We start from the raw sequence: 15,964 nt of genomic DNA on the forward strand, positions 1-15,964 counted from the left end.
GCAGTGGCGAACCTGAGCAAAATGAGGAAAGCCAAAAATAAAAAAATTAGAGTGAGGTCAAGTATTTGGACAGTGACAGAGCTTTTGTAATTGCGCTTTGATACACCACTACACTGCATGTAGACGTGGGTTTGATTCCGGGTCACATGACCTGTGTTCTTTGACAAGATGGGTAATCTGCATTGTCTCTGTCCACCCAACTCTAAAAGGCTACCAGCATTTTATGGTGTCCTGCACGGGGGAATTCATAGAGGGTCTACACAGGACTTCTTCTTGTACATAGTACCTCCATTTTCAGATCCCATAACAGATTGCACAAAGAAATACTGATCAAAGAAATCATCATTTTCACATCCAGTTTTCTTTGGACAAGGCTGAAGATAGATTGATAAAAAATTTTCAACTCATTGAACATGTCTTGAACTTTGTTTTCATCATTTGCTAAGAAATAAAAAACAGTATGGAACTCTATGGTAAATTTACGCGGCATTGGCACTTCTCAAAAAGTGAGTGACTGTGCATGAAGGAGACTGGTGAGGGAAGCCACAAAGAGACAGAAAAAATTCTAAAAGAGTAAGAGGTTTCTTTGGCCCTACTTGTGCAGGCAAGCACAAGCAGGGTTGTCAACCCCCTTATGTAAAACATATCTGAGTGGTGGACTTTTCAAATAAAGAAATACAAATGCTGAGGTTTTACACTAGGATTTTGGTGGTGTATGGCGCAAATGGTTTTGTGCTATGGACAATATAAACATAACAGCTGTGTACCTCACCACACTTCTTTTTTTTAGACCACTTTGCCCCCATGAAAGCTGTGGTCACTGTGATTAAGGTTAGGGTTGTGCACTAGATTGTCGGGTGAGACATAGAACCCTATAAACCAGCCTCGTCTCACCCTTTTTTTTTTTTTTTTTTGTGATACCGTCCAAAATACATTACATTTTCATGGCACGGTCAACTTTTGTTGACTATTTTAACCCTAAACCTAACCGAACCCTACTCAATTTCATGACTGTATCACAAGCTACTATATTAAATCACTTCACGTTTTTGCCATGTGATCAGGTTGTATAAACACACACTGTTAAAGAGATTTAAATGAAAGTAAAGAGCCTACAAACTAGAAATTTAGTACTAATGAATTTGTGTGCGTTCTTTTTTTTTTGCATCTTCATTTTTACCTCCGCAACAAAGCCAGCGGAGGCTATGTTTTTGCCCATGTTTGTCTGTTTGTTTGTTTGTTTGTGAACAGCCCGCAGCCCAGACTTTTTCATATATTGTTGAAATTTTGAATGAAATTTTTACTGAATATTCATATCCTGAGCTGATTCAATTTTCAAGGTCATAGGTCAAAGGGAAAAGTCAGGAAAATTGGAAAAATCCATGTCTTTGTGATTGAACGAATTTTCAAAAATTCATAACTCTGAAAAAAGGTCAAATTTCTTTCATTCTTATATTATGTATGGCATCCTTTATCGACTTACAAAGTTTGATCTGGATCTGATTCAGATTACAGATTTGTGGCCATTTAAATTTAACATTGAAAACCCTATTTAATGCATATTTTACATCTCAATCAAACGTGCCTCAATCACTCTCATATTTGAAAGTGAGGTGCAGACTGGCACTCACTATCATCTGATAAAGTCTGAGCCAGATCTGATCTGGATTGTGAATTTTGTGGACATTTGAATTTCATATTGAAAAGCCCATTTGGTGTACATTTTGCATTATATCTCAATCAAACGTGCCTCAATTACTCTCATTTGTGACAGTGAAGTGCCAACTAACACTCTCAATAAATAGACCAAGTTTGTTCCGCATCTGATCCGTATTGCGGATTTAGAGGATATGTGATTTTAACATTCAAAAGCCCTTTTGATCTACATTGTGTATTATATTGTAGCTCATGAAAAGCCACTTCAAACAAGAATTTGACCTTGAAAATTCTGTCCAAGTGTTGGCGGAAGTTTGCGCTTTACAAGTGTGGTGCTCTAGTTTATTTTTGCTTTTATATTTTAAGGTATTCAAACTGCCATCAATAAAGCACTGTACATTCAACACGGTCTGAAATCTATGAAAATAAGTGAGTTAAAAAAGAAAAGAAGAAGCCTTAACTCCGTTACTAAAAGTGTGAAAATGACTTTTCCTTCACATCTGTATAAGCAGTTGTATGCCTGATTATCATCTGTAATTGTTTAATTCAGGGCATGCATAACAAAAATTCTACATTTTGAAGAGGAAAGCCTTTATGAAAAAGAATGATTTTTGGCGTTAAACAGTTTTTATTAATGCTCAAATATCAACAGAAATTTCAAATGTTATATCATCACAACATAAAGGATGCAGTGTGAGAATTCAAAAATAAAGATATACATATTGTACATTTCAGTACTCAACATTTAACCAACTACACCATTTCTGATGGAAAACATGTAACGGAGATGAGCTACAAAACTGAAATTTCAACATGTCAACAATACTTTTATGAATAATTCTGTACTGGGATGAATTTTGCAACACCTCTTTGTATGAAGTGTTTTTAATTGCATCCCAACCATCCAGTTTTTCATGTTTGTTTCAGCTTACAGTTGATCAGTTTGACCTAAAGACTTGTCAAACAATGTTTAATTTCTGAAAAACAAAAAATAAATAGTATAATATTAAGAAAGACACACAGTATAACTGGAGGGATCAAGAAGAGATAATACATCATCTTCAGTAAGAACTGAAAAAAAATAACACAATGCTCAGCCATATGAGCATTGTCTTCTTGTCTTCTTTATAATTTGGAGTTGTTTATATAGTAATGGTTACACCCCCTTCATGGTTCAGGATGAATCATAGTTGCAAAGGTATGGGGTATGGTTCAAATCATGGTACGTTACTATCAGGTATCCTCACAAAAGACTTACACAAATAAAAACAAATACTGCAATAATATCACTTGAAATGTTCAAGAATTAGCCTGAGGATCTCCAGTTTGAACATTCTGCCTGAAGTTTTTAACTTATCATTTTTGCATAATTCCATTTAAAAACAAACATGAACATGACAATATAAGTCACAGACATTGTTCAGACCTCAAGAATATTTACCTAAAATATTAGGGTTTTTAGGTTTCACTTTTTTGCCCACTCCTAATTGCAACAGCATCTCCTAAAACAGTTGCTGTAATAATATATTGATTTTTAAACATGAAATTTGTTAAATTAAACCAATCCACAGCATTTCCATGAAAGAATACATTGATACTCATCAGTCTGGTCTCATGCTGCAGAAGATGGATTTCCAGTTCACTGAATTTCCATAGCTGTTCATTTAAATCAACCCATTTGAAATGGAATTTAAATAATAATAATAATAATAATAATAATAATAATAATAATAATAATAATAATAATAATAATAATAATAATAATGTGGTAGAGATTTTGTTCTGACTTTGACATTAAAATTCAAAACTATGATGCCCTTTTATGATAATGCTTTATATTATTTACATCTCCCTAATTTGTATGGACAATTTACTTACACCGGCATGCAATGAATTCTTAAAACAAATGAATGAATGAATTAAAAATTTAAAAAGTAAGGAAACATTGAAAAAGTCTGTGTTTTAGGAAAACGTTACACTTACATTGCATGCAGAAGGATATACTTTGTCATATAGTGCATTCAGTCATCAGCAAATGTGTTTAGAGTGTCTCTTTGAAGAGATTGCTGTACTGTTTGTGGCCCTCTGTTGCTAATACACTTCTCAAGCTGAACCAGAAGTAAGACTGTGCTTGAGGGTTTCTTGGCCACTCCATCACAGACCTTTTATACAGTCTTTTCCTTAACCTCAGGTACTTTGAATTGCAAGGAACCTTCTCTAAGAATATTAATACAATAACATCATTTTTTTCATCCATTAGTCTTTGGTGGGCCAGGTAGAAAGCAGTCTTGAATTTCCCACTTTTGATGTATTTGTTAGTGAGAATGAAAATGGTCCTCTTGCTCTTGTGGATGCTCTGTGAGAGGTTGTCGATCAGTGGACATCCAGGGATCCAGTCTCGTTCGGCCAGGCACAGTGTAAGATGCCTGTCTCCACGCTGTTCCAGGTGGACACACATTTCCTTCATCACCCACTCAGACACTGCAGGATCGTTGGCGTCATACATCACGAAGGCGTCATAGACAGCACTCTGGGAGTACAGGCGTCTGTAACCTTTGAGTTTGGCCTGGCAGAAGTGGTAGATGTACCAGACATCCCACAGAAAAAGGTGGCTAGAGATGCACAGGGTAAGGACACCAATGACAATGGAGGTCATCAACGTGTAAAACACGATTGACAGGTAGCTGTGCTGACAGGCTAGCATGTCAACTGAGATGACAGGATGACCTCTATGTGCTGCTGGACCTGCACAAACAACATCTGTACCCAGTCTGGGGATGGTCACTTTGGTCCTGTTGAGCCACGTGACAAACCATGAGGCACTGCAAGTGCATGAAAATCTGTTGTTGTGCAAAAGTAACATGTCCATCTTGTCAACAACTTCATCTGGGAAACTGGACTTTTCAATGTGCTGAATGCAATTAAAACTAAGATCAAGATATTTTAAATTGGAGGCATCGCTGAGAAAATCTGGCGTGAGTTTTACAATTTCATTCTTATGTAAAATAAGATGCTTTAGGGATTTTGTGCAATTGGACAACATGCGAGGAACACTAGTCAGTTTGTTTCCACTGAGATCTAAAACTTGCAAGGAATATAAAATGCTGAGTTTCACCCAAGGAAAGGACTTCAGCCTGTTGTTTTTTATGTAGAGCTTAGATAGGTTGTCTGGGAGACCACTGAACACTTGTGGTGGAATGAAGGGTAAGTTATTGTGGGAGATATCGAGGACAGCCAGATTGCGTAATTTCTTGAAATAATTCACATATCTAGTGTCGCCATCTCTCCACAGCATATCTAACCGGTTATCTTTGAACTCTAATATCTCCAGAGAGTCACTCTGCAGCTCTGTGTTAGTGGAAGTGGAGATCTTATTGTGGTTCATCAGCAATACTTTGAGATTTGGTAAATTTACAGTGAAATTAAGCATGTGAGTTAAACCTTCAGATTCAAAATAATGGTTGTTCTGACTGATGTCTAAGATAACCAAGCTTTTCAGTTCCTGAAATGCAGTGGAGTAGAGAAGGTCCAGGCGATTTGAGGAGAAGTCCAGATACTGTAAGTTAGTCAGGAAGGTAAATTGGGAGCCATTCGGACTTTGGCTCATTGCATTTCCAGACAGATTGAGGCATCTCAAGTCTGCAAGATTTAAAAACCTTGGATGTAGGAAGAAAATGTTGTTTCTGCTTAAATCCAGTGTCTTGCCAAACTGGCTGCAGTTCTGACTGACAAAAGAAGTGACAGTTCCAAGTTCTTTATCTTTGTATTTGCAGCTGCGAGCATATTCGTCGTATCTAAAATAATGGATCTCCCTCACTGTTGTATCTTTGTACTGAGCACCAGGAGACATAGGAGACCAATGTAATGGTTCTCCTCCAGAAGAACCAAAAGCATCCTGCCCTTCAGAGGGGGAAGATATTTTATTGTCAGACAGAGACATAATTTTGAAGCTCTTCAGTTCCATCAGAATGCTGAGGTTTGCCATTTTAATGAAGTTTGTACCCAGATCTATAACCTCTAGGTTGGGTAGAGCGATTAAAGGATGTATACTCCGGGTGGTTAGCTGTTGAAACACAAAACCCCTTAGCCTGAGAATTTTAAGGGATTTAAGGGAGGAGAAAGAGGAACTCAGTATCAAAGTTGCAGGGTATTTCTGAAGCTCATAGTTAAATGAAAGGTCCAGTTCTTCCAGCTTTGCCAGGGCTGGTGGGAAGGTAATGTACCCAATCTCTGTTGCTAAAAAATTAGATGAGAGATCAATTTGTCTCAACTCCTTAGCTTTGGCAAACCATTCAGCATGCACACGCGTGAGAGAGTTACTGTGAAGCCGTAGCGTCTTCAGTTTGGTCAGCGTTTGAAAAGCAGTCTTGCTGATTTGAAGCGGCGAATTATCTGAGCATGGAGTGCATGGGAATGGGGCATTGTAGCATCGGGGACAGTTTCCGCTAATGTCTAGAATCTCCAAGTTAGTCAAGTTCTGGAAATCCTCCTCGGTGATTTTCTCTATTTTGTTATTATAGAGATACAGCTCCTTGAGGCTTGCGGGGAGTCGAGGTGGGACAAAGGACAAGTTATTTGACTTAAGCGATAACAACGTTAACTTGTTAAGCTGTAAAAATGCACCATCTTCAACAACGTAGGAAACATTACACGGATTACGGTAATAACAGTTTTGACCCAGGTAAAGGATTTCAATGCTTTGGAGCTCAGAGAGGTTTTCTTTGGCAATAAAAAAGATATGATTGACTTCCAAGCTGAGCAGGACCAGGTTGGGAGGCAGGCCTTTGGGTATACTGTTGAGCTGATTGCCATCGAGATAGAGTGCTCGTAGATTTTTCAGGCTGGTAAAGGTGTTTTCTTCAACGGTCACGCTCGAAATACACATGTGGTCCTTTGGGCCAATTTTAATTGGCACACAGTTGCACCTCATGTCAATCTCAGTCAGGTTGTCCAGACCATGAAAGGAAGTGGAGTTGAGCTTCGGGATATGGTTAATAGTAAGTGTCAGATTGGTAACATCTTTTGGGATGTCGCGTGGGATATCAGTGAGGGTCCTCTCAGTGCAGTCCACCTTCACCACACTACCGTTGTTGGCATCACTCACATCACAAGGCAAGGTTTTTGGGTACCATCTGCTGGCTTTGGACATGGAGAAACAACTGCAGAGACCCAGCACGCACATCTGTATAGAAACACAGTCAGGGCTCTGAGACACGACTGCTGTTGTGGAACACTGTTTTACTAAGGTGATGCACATGCATAGATTGAGAAACTAAGTATGCAGTTTGGCACATGTAAAAACAAAGGTAACTCATGTACTCACCAGGTGAAAGTACATAGTTCCGGTAGGAGTGTGAAAAGCGATCTTGTGAGTTCTCTTGTCAAGATGGATTGAGCGCTGAAAGAAGTCTGAAGAATCTGAGGGAAATGCATGTGTGATGAGATGAAAGTAACAGATGGCTGGGTTACCATTATAGGTATAATTAGCCAGAATCACTTCCTTCTTTAGAACAAAACACACATATCTATTTTTTTTTTTATCAAATTAAACAAGTATTGTCTTGTTTTTCTTTAATTATATGATTATATTTACTTTACAGAATACAAGATCAGCGATAATCTCAAATAATGGTCTACTGTTTAAGGGTTATTCAGTCATCACCAGTAGCAGGTGGTGTAGTTTCATTTCTGATTAACCTGCTCAGGAATACGAAACATAAACTGGGGTTTAGAAATATAGCATCAACTGATTTTCCCACCAGATAGTCACAGAATAAACTGCATCTGCTCTGTGGCAACTTGACAAAGTAAGCTCTGGAAATCTACAAGGAGGTTTGGAAGGTTTTGCACTTACAAAGTCAATATCATACAGTGTGATACATCAATTAGGCACAACATTTTAAGATAAGATAAACTTTATTGATCCCACAGCAGGGAAAATCACTTGTTGCAGCAGCAAGAGTCGTACAGTAGTAAAGAATAAAAAAATATTTACAGTAAAGAAAGGTGACTAATGTATATTGCAATGTTTGCTGGTGGGTTCGTAAATACTGATGTGAGCAGATTATGTGAAAAAAAAAGAATATAAGTGAGTATAAGTCTAAGTATGTATAGATATGGTAAAAGTATTGCACAGGATTACTTGCACAGTTGTGCATGTAATAAAGCAAAGTGGTAGCATGGCATCAGCCATACTTTACGCTGTGGTCTGCTGGGGCTGTGGAAGTTTTGAGAGGGACAGGAAGAGACTCAACAAATTAGTCAGAAGGGCTGTCTCTGTCCTAGAATGGGCTTTGGATCCCATAGAGGTTGTAGGTGAGAGGAGGATATTAACTAAACTAACATCAATTATGGACAACCCTTCTCACCCCTTACCTTAACCAGCTCCTTCAGTAAGAGATTGCTGCACCCTGGGTGCAAAACAGAATGCCTCCGCAGGTCATTTATTCCAATTGTAATCAGACTGTATAATACCTCAAAATGTTTTAGCACTATAACCACCTGCTGATTTTGCACTATTAACTACGTCTACCATCACATTTTGTGCTTTATTACATGTACAGCTGTGCAATTTATCCTGTGCAACAATGTTACCATATTTATACATATTTAAACATACAACCCCAGTTTCAGTGAAGGGAAGTTGTGTAAAATGTCAATAAAAACAGAATACAATGTTTTGCAAATCCTCTTCAACCTATATTCAATTGAATATGCCACAAAGACAAGATATTTAATGTTCAAACTGATAAACTTTATTGTTTTTGTGCAAATATTTGCTCATATTGAAACGGATGCCTGCAACATGTTACAAAAAAGCTGGGACAGTGGTATGTTTATCACTGTGTTACATCACATTTCCTTCTAACAACACTCAATAAGGGTTTGGCAACTGAGGAAACAAATTGTTGAAGCTTTGTAGGTGGAGTTCTTTCCCATTCTTGCTTGATGTACGACTTCAGTTGTTCGACGGTCCGGGGTCTCTGTTGTTGTATTTTGCGCTTCATAATGCGCCACACATTTTAAATGGGCGACGGGTCTGGACTGCAGGCAGACCAGTCTAGTACCTGCACTCTTTAACTAGAAAGCCAGCTGCTGTAACACGTACAGAATGTGGCTTTGCATTGTCTTGGAATAATCAGGGACGTTCCTGAAAAAGACGTTGCTTGGATGGCAGCATGTGTTGCTCCAAAACCTGGATGTACCTTTCAGCATTAATGGTGCCATCACAGATGTGTAAGTTGCCCATGCCATGGGCACTACCACACCCCCATACCATCACAGATGCTGGCTTTTGAACTTTGAGCTGGTAGCAATCTGGATGGTCTTTTTCCTCTTTTTTCTGGAGGACACAACATCCATGATTTCCAAAAAACAATTCAAAACGTGGACTCATCAGACCACAACACACTTTTCCACTTTGCGTCTGTCCATTTCATATGAGCTCGGGCCCAGAGAAGGCAGCGGCGTTTCTGGAAGTTGTTGATATATGGCTTTCACTTTGCATGGTAGAGTTTTCACTTGCACTTGTAGATGTAGCGACGAACTGTGTTAACTGACAATGGTTTTCTGAAGTGTTCCAGAGCCCACGGTGTAAGATCCTTTACACAGTGATGTCGGTTTTTAATGCAGTGCCTCCTGAGGGATCGAAGGTCATGGGCATTCAGTGTTGATTTTCAGCCTTGCCGCTCCAGATTCTCTGAATCTTCTGATAATATTATGGACTGTAGATGATGGGATCCCTAAATTCATTGCAATTGAACATTGAGAAACATTGTTCTTAAACTGTTGGATTATTTTTTCACGCAGTTATTCACAAAGTGATGATCCTCACCCCATCTTTGCTTGTGAACGGCTGAACCTTTTTGGGATGCTCCTTTTATACTCAATCATGACACTCACCTGTTTCCAAATAGGTGTTCTTTGAGCATTCATCAACTTTTCCAGTCATTTGTTGCCCCGTCCCAACTTTTTTTTTTAAATGTGCTGCAGGCATCCATTTCAAAATGAGCAAATATTTGCACAAAAACAACAAAGTCTATCAGTTTAAACATTAAATATCTTATCTTTGTGGTGTATTCAATTGAAAATCCGTTGAAGAGGATTTGCAAGTCATTGTATTATGTTTTTATTTACATTTTACACAATGTCCCAACTTCATTGGAATTGGGGTTGTGTATATACTCACTTACATTATACTTTTCATGTAATCAGTTCAAATTAGTAGTTATGCACCCACCAGCAAACATTGCAACATACTTTAGTCACCTTTCTTTAATGTAAATATTTTTCTTTTCTTCCCTACTGTGCAATTCTTGCGGCTGCAACAAGTGCTTTTCCTCGCTATGGGATCAATAAAGTTTATCTTATTACATCACTTAAATGCAAGATTCCAGTTAACACCCCTTTTAGGCACTGGACCAGAAGTAGTTTTCTTCATGCACATCTTCATATGATGTGTAACCACTGTGTGAAGTTTCATTAAAACCCACCAACCCAGCTTAGGAGGAGTTGCACTTATGAGGTCACTAATTAATAAATTATACACAAAATTCCAATGAGCTCCCCTTGAAGATGTCAAAATGGAATTATTTTCCTGCATTCGTTTCTTCATATGATATGCTTTTAACTGATGTCTCACAAATGAGGCATCAGTTAAAAGCAAAAGTGCAGTTATTGCCCCTTCAAGACACTGGACCAGACTTAATTTTCTTTATGCACATCTTCATATGGTGTGCTACCACTGTGTGAAATTTCTTGGAAATCCATGAGGAAGTGTTTTTTTAAGAAGTGCAACATGTTCTTGTTCCTGAATTGAAATGGACATCATCATCGTTAATGCAAAAAGTATTACCACTGCCCAGCCCTGCATAAATGGCATAAAACTATGAATTATTAGAGTAGTTATAAAACTAAACATGGGTCAAGCAAGTCTCCAGTATGAATAATGCAATTTTAAAAGCAAAATATAGAAATCTTAATGTGTTATTTTTATATTATTCAATAAAGAGAGTAGCTGAAAGAGGATAGCTGATCTGGTTTATGTGCTTTAAAAAAATAGACATGTATGACATGTTGGTTTTAAAAAGGAAAGGTGAAAAACAACACAAGAAATCATTTTTATTTTTTTCAGTTTTAAAATTCCACTTTTTTTTAATAATGATCTTGACAAAAACTATATCAGTGATCATGTGCAAAGTATTTGTTACATAAAGGTGAATCCAGCAAATGAAAGTCAAATACACTTTTATTTGATCATGTCTGTCCTGTGCAATGATTTGTCTAGAGTGTTATAAGCATATTTTTCCAACATAATATAATATTTTACAATTTTTAACCAAGTAATCTAAACTCCTAAGGTAGTCAATAAATCTTCAAAGTAATCTTTTTCATATACATTTCAATATTACTGGGAAAAGGGGTTACAGGGTTCATGGAGACGTTTGAATATAATCTGTTTAAAACTTTAATGATTCTTATAATTTCATTTTTGCTTTATATAATAAAATACTGTTTTACACAAGGCAAGGTTTTTTTCACAGCAGTTCACATTGGTTATCAAACTCATGTCCTCTCATATATGGCTTTAAATAATCAATAATCACCACAAAATCCCAGTTTATTTGTTGATCAGTGTTGTCAGTGAGTGAGTTAGTGTGTTTATAACAGCTGACGTTTTGGCAGAGTGATGTGTCAAGGCAGTCACACTTTGGTCATTGGGGTCGCTACCCAAAGCGACCTCTGCAGCTTTTAGCAGACACACGTAATTCATCACAACCTCGTCCACCTTGGCTACCACCTCCCGTCGCTGAGTTTCGCCGCTCAGGCCTTCCACGATTGACATGCAAGCTTGTGTTAGGCAGCACAGCGTGTGGAAGCTGTGCGTCAGAGTGAGCAGTGACTCCTCTGGCCTGTTGTACTCCATGGCCATCTGGGCGCAGGCATCGCCCAGCACTTTGGCCTGCATCAAAACTATCTGGAAGGAATTTCGTACGTCATCCTGGCTGCCCTCGAGGTTCTCGCCATGGCCAACACTGAAATGCACTAAACTGATCATCTCTAAGGCATCTTTCCGTGCGATTGCAAACCCTGTGGGAAGGCTGTAGGTTTTTCCCTTCATTGAATTTACATGTGCTAGCCTTGCTTTAAGGCTCATGTCAGTCACAGCAGTGGTACTCTGTCCAGTTTGCAAGAATGCATTGAAGGATACAAATCCAAGAGGAAGCAGATAATGTGAGGGGTTGTCTGTCACTTCATCAGCATCACTGTTTCTCTCTCTTCTTAAGAAGCAGTGACTGAATGGCCCGTGGCACCTCCAGGAAATCCGCTGTGGTGCTGTTGACTCTGGAAGCAAAAGAGAAGGTTCTTGCAACAGCCTTCCACCAGATAAATTACAGTCAACTGAGGTTTGGGACAAGCTAATGGGCAAGCATTGGGTAGAGATTATCCTCTGAAGGTTTGGGACATCTTGAGATGGGAAATTCTGTCCACCACTCCTCCTGGTAAGTGTAGCTTTGGTCTTCTGTAACAGTGCTTCAGATCTCCTGGACCATGGCTCTATGGTACTCCAGGTCCTTCTCAATGTCGATACCCTGCGTGGCTTCCTCAGACTGCCAGTTGTCGGGTCGCATGAACATCCCTTTAAGAGGGAAGCCGGACTATGCGGGTCAGGCTCAGGGCAGATCTGTTTCAGCTTACTGGGCTCTGTGATACTTCTTAATAACGATGGTGACGTGGTTGTGGTGGTAATACTGGTCTCATCACAGAGAGCTAAAGATGAGTCTTCTTCCCTCACCATCTTCAGCTGTGCGAAAGCTACACTAGGGGTAGGAGGAAAACAAAGAGAATTGTTAAGTATCTTTTGATTCCACACATGCATTTTTTTTTTTAAATGATGAGATGATAGCGGAGGAGTGGTGGCCAAGTGATTAGTGCACTTGGTTTCAGTGTGGAAGGTTCCTAGTTCAAACCCCACCCCTGCCACATTTCTCCATGTAATGTGGAGTTGTGTCAGGAAGGCATCTGGTGTAAAATTTGTGCCAAATCAACATGCAGATCTACCTTGGATTTGCTGTGGTGACCCTGAGTGCAAATAAGGGAGCAGCTGAAGGGACTTTATGAGATAATCTTAGTCTCCAGAGGGGTGCATCAAGGGTGTCGGAAAGGGGAGGAGAAGAAAAAGGATTCCAGGGTCCCAGAGAGGCCCCTAATACAATTATAATAATGGAGAGCGGCCCAGTAAGATTTCTTTTCATGGGCCCCAAAATCCCTGGCGGCACCCCTGGGGTGCATACAGTGTGCTGGCCAAACGGTTACTGTGCTTGTTGCCAAAGTGGAAGGTTCCCAGTTCAATACCACCCCTGTTCATTCTCCATGTAATGCAGAGTTGCATCAGGAAGACCATCAGGCACAAAACTTGTACCAAATTAACATGCAGATCTTTACTGGAACTGCGACCCCCCCAAATGAAAAAGTGAGAAGCTGAAGGAACTTACTTTATTATTTACCGGAGATGTCCCCTGAATTGCCCACACCCTCTTGTTGGTTGATTTCTACCTGTTTCCCTGCATTTCTTAGGTGACCATTCCCTGGAGGTTCATCTACCATTGGGTAATTGCTTTAATTTTGTATTGGTGCTATATGCAAACAATCAAGAAAGCATATTAGCTTTCTTGTATCATCTCATATTAGCTAGCCATCGTGTTTTAGGAAATCCTGTTTTACCAAAGCATAAACTGTTCTAAATATATACGCTGTGCTAGGTGTTTCTTAATTGTGTTTTTGCTTTCCAGCCTTGTGGTACTGTTTTAATAGCCAGTTATCATGTGGTATCTGATGTAATTTTCCGTGAGTTCAGTCAACACCAGGTATTACAAGAACACTATCTTCACCTTTGTAGCTTATTATTGGCTAGCAGCAATGCTAGCTTGCTTGCTATCATGCTTACTTACTATGACGCTCTCTCTGCTCCCTTATATCAGTAGCTACAGTTGCTACTGCTATAATCACATATCATGTTACCTGCTTTTATAAATTTCAACACACTGACATGTAAATGAAAACAAATTGGCATAATTTTCAGTCTTTTTAATACAATAGTGTGCATACAAATACACTATTTCAAGCAATTATCTTTTTACTGGAGGTTACTATTTCTCTCAGATAGCTTAGCTATCAATGCTAGTATGAGCATTATTATAATGTATTTGCATGCAGATGATTCAGCATTTTATAATGTATGTGTTTGAAATGTGAAAGTAAAATCAGGAAATAAACCCAAAAGCTTCGAAACACCAAAATGTTTCTGATAATTTAAACACATAATATGGTACTTCTTCAAAATTAGATATTTTTTATATATATATATTTGGGCATGTTGTGAAACTCACAAAGAAACTAAGTACAAAGACCATGAAGAACGTGGTTCCTGGGAGTCCCAGTGTTTTACTTCCTACTTAGTTATGTAACTTTCGGTGTGAAAGTGGTTTATATATTGAATTATTTCCTTGTCTCTCCCGTTGCTTTCGTCCACTCTGACAGAGGACACCATTGTGTTGAGTTTTACCTGTAGTTTCTTTGATTTTGGGCATTCTATGACTGCCATCCCGTGTAATCCCAAACCCTGGTTCAGCACTGGTAGCTGCGTGGATCTTCCTCAGCAGAGTGGGGTCCATGGGATGGCAGGGTTTCCCCTGGACAAGGGGTCCATAGGTCTTCTCCTCAGCAGATACATAACTCAAACCTTTAAGTGAAGATTCCGACAGTACATGTGTGTTCTCGGTTGCGCAAAGAGGCGAATCCATGGGAGTGACACAGGTGCTGCCACCTGTGCTACAACCAGCATCTATGGAAGAACACTGTGAGCTCTGGAGCGAATGAACGCCCTCGCTCTGTACTGATGACATGCGCTTATTCACGTGGTAGTCGTAGAATCGCATGACGTCATGCTCCGAAGGCGGGATCTTGACTTGTTGCTGCTCGTTTTTCTGTGCGGCGGCGTCTTCTGCAGAGAGGGGCCCTTGGTTAGGGGACCGGAGATGGGCATTTAACTGTTGGCTTCGTTCATCTGAGTCTTGTTTTTCTGCTTTCGCTGTCAGCCTGTCTGCGTGGGAAGCCTGTGAGTCATTCCCGCTTTCTGGAGAGCGATTCTCTGCCATTTCATTTGCAAGCGGTCGCTGCCATTTTTGATGCCTATCTTTAAAGTGAGTTCTCCCCAAATCGAGCTGATTCATATAATAGGAATCTCTCACAGTGAAGGCGTTATATTTGCCCACGAGATGAAGGGGCTCTTCTTTAGCAGAGTCTTGAGATGACGTGTGGGATCTATCAGAGGAATCGCTGTTATCTCCTGGCGTTCGGCTTTCTGCTTCCCTCTGTTTTGCTTTCTGACGGCATATTAATGAGCCAATGTGCATCTTAGTGAAGTATTCACTGACTGATTTGATCTCCATGGTCTCTGGCTCCATCTCACCGCCATGTGACTGAAACATCTGTGAGGAGGACACAGCAGATTTTGCTTCCTCGTCCTGCAGCTCCTTGGCCTTACATGGCCCAGCCAACACTCCACCAGCAGCAGCTTCTTTCTTCTCCTCATTCAAGGTGTCGTACACTTCTGGCATGGCAACGTGCATCCTCAGGTGGCTCTCTGAATGTCGCTGAGCGGTGGCCAGTTCGGAACTCTCTGTCATCTCAGAGGAATTTGTCTCGTTGCCGGAATCTGAGGAATCTGGGCTAAACGCTCGTGACATTTCTACACCTGCCACAGAGAGGAGAACAACTCATTAGCAATGCTGATAATGTGACAGAATAGGAAGGGATTAAAATGTAAAATTCCAATATGATTGTTGGTGAAAAATGGAACAAATGTTGTGGAATAACAATGAAAATAGAAAAACCCAAATAAAAATGACTGTAACAACACACAGCTTTGTTGTTGACATCAAGTCAACATTTAGCAAGAATCAGCAATGACCTAATAATCCATGGGTCACTTAAGGGTACGAAACGACACTTAGAATCCAGCTTCAGTGTCCCATGGCCTACACAAAAATGTATGATAGCCATCCCAGGGTGGTAGCTGTAGCCAGATAGGGGTCAATGAAGAATTACACAGAGGTCAAACTTTAAAAATGCTCCAATCATGTTGAAAACTATATCACATTGCTTGTCTGATCATAACGATTCCAAAAAGGTATAGTCTGGACTATCTATGACGGAATGTTCTGGAGTTATGGGGTAAAAACAGCAAAAATGGTGACAAAGGTCAAGTTCAGTTTGTACAGGGGTCAAAATTTAAAGTTGCTCCAAT

General features: G+C 39.6%; 2 protein-coding genes across 3 annotated transcripts in view; both read right to left on the reverse strand.

The window, feature by feature from the left end:
- Positions 1-3,517: 3,517 nt before the first annotated feature.
- On the reverse strand, positions 3,518-7,332 carry tlr7 (toll-like receptor 7). Its single transcript, XM_034185761.1, has 2 exons — positions 6,980-7,332; positions 3,518-6,838 (listed from the first exon to the last, which is right to left on the reverse strand). Exons 1-2 carry the CDS (start codon positions 6,992-6,994, stop codon positions 3,698-3,700), a joined length of 3,156 nt encoding a protein of 1,051 aa, XP_034041652.1. The 5' UTR covers positions 6,995-7,332; the 3' UTR covers positions 3,518-3,697.
- Positions 7,333-10,769: 3,437 nt separating this feature from the next.
- The window catches only part of frmpd4 (FERM and PDZ domain containing 4), a 100,090-nt gene continuing 94,895 nt past the window's right edge, over positions 10,770-15,964 (reverse strand). For both annotated transcript variants that reach the window (XM_034185759.1, XM_034185760.1), the window contains 2 exons: positions 14,222-15,412; positions 10,770-12,471 (listed from right to left, as the gene is read on the reverse strand). In XM_034185759.1, the coding sequence (XP_034041650.1) occupies positions 11,276-12,471; positions 14,222-15,412 (2,387 nt within the window). In that variant the 3' untranslated portion in view covers positions 10,770-11,275. The remainder of the gene's footprint in view (positions 12,472-14,221; positions 15,413-15,964) is intronic.

This window comes from Thalassophryne amazonica, chromosome 14 (assembly GCF_902500255.1).
Source record: "Thalassophryne amazonica chromosome 14, fThaAma1.1, whole genome shotgun sequence".
NCBI classification, from domain to species: domain Eukaryota; kingdom Metazoa; phylum Chordata; class Actinopteri; order Batrachoidiformes; family Batrachoididae; genus Thalassophryne; species Thalassophryne amazonica.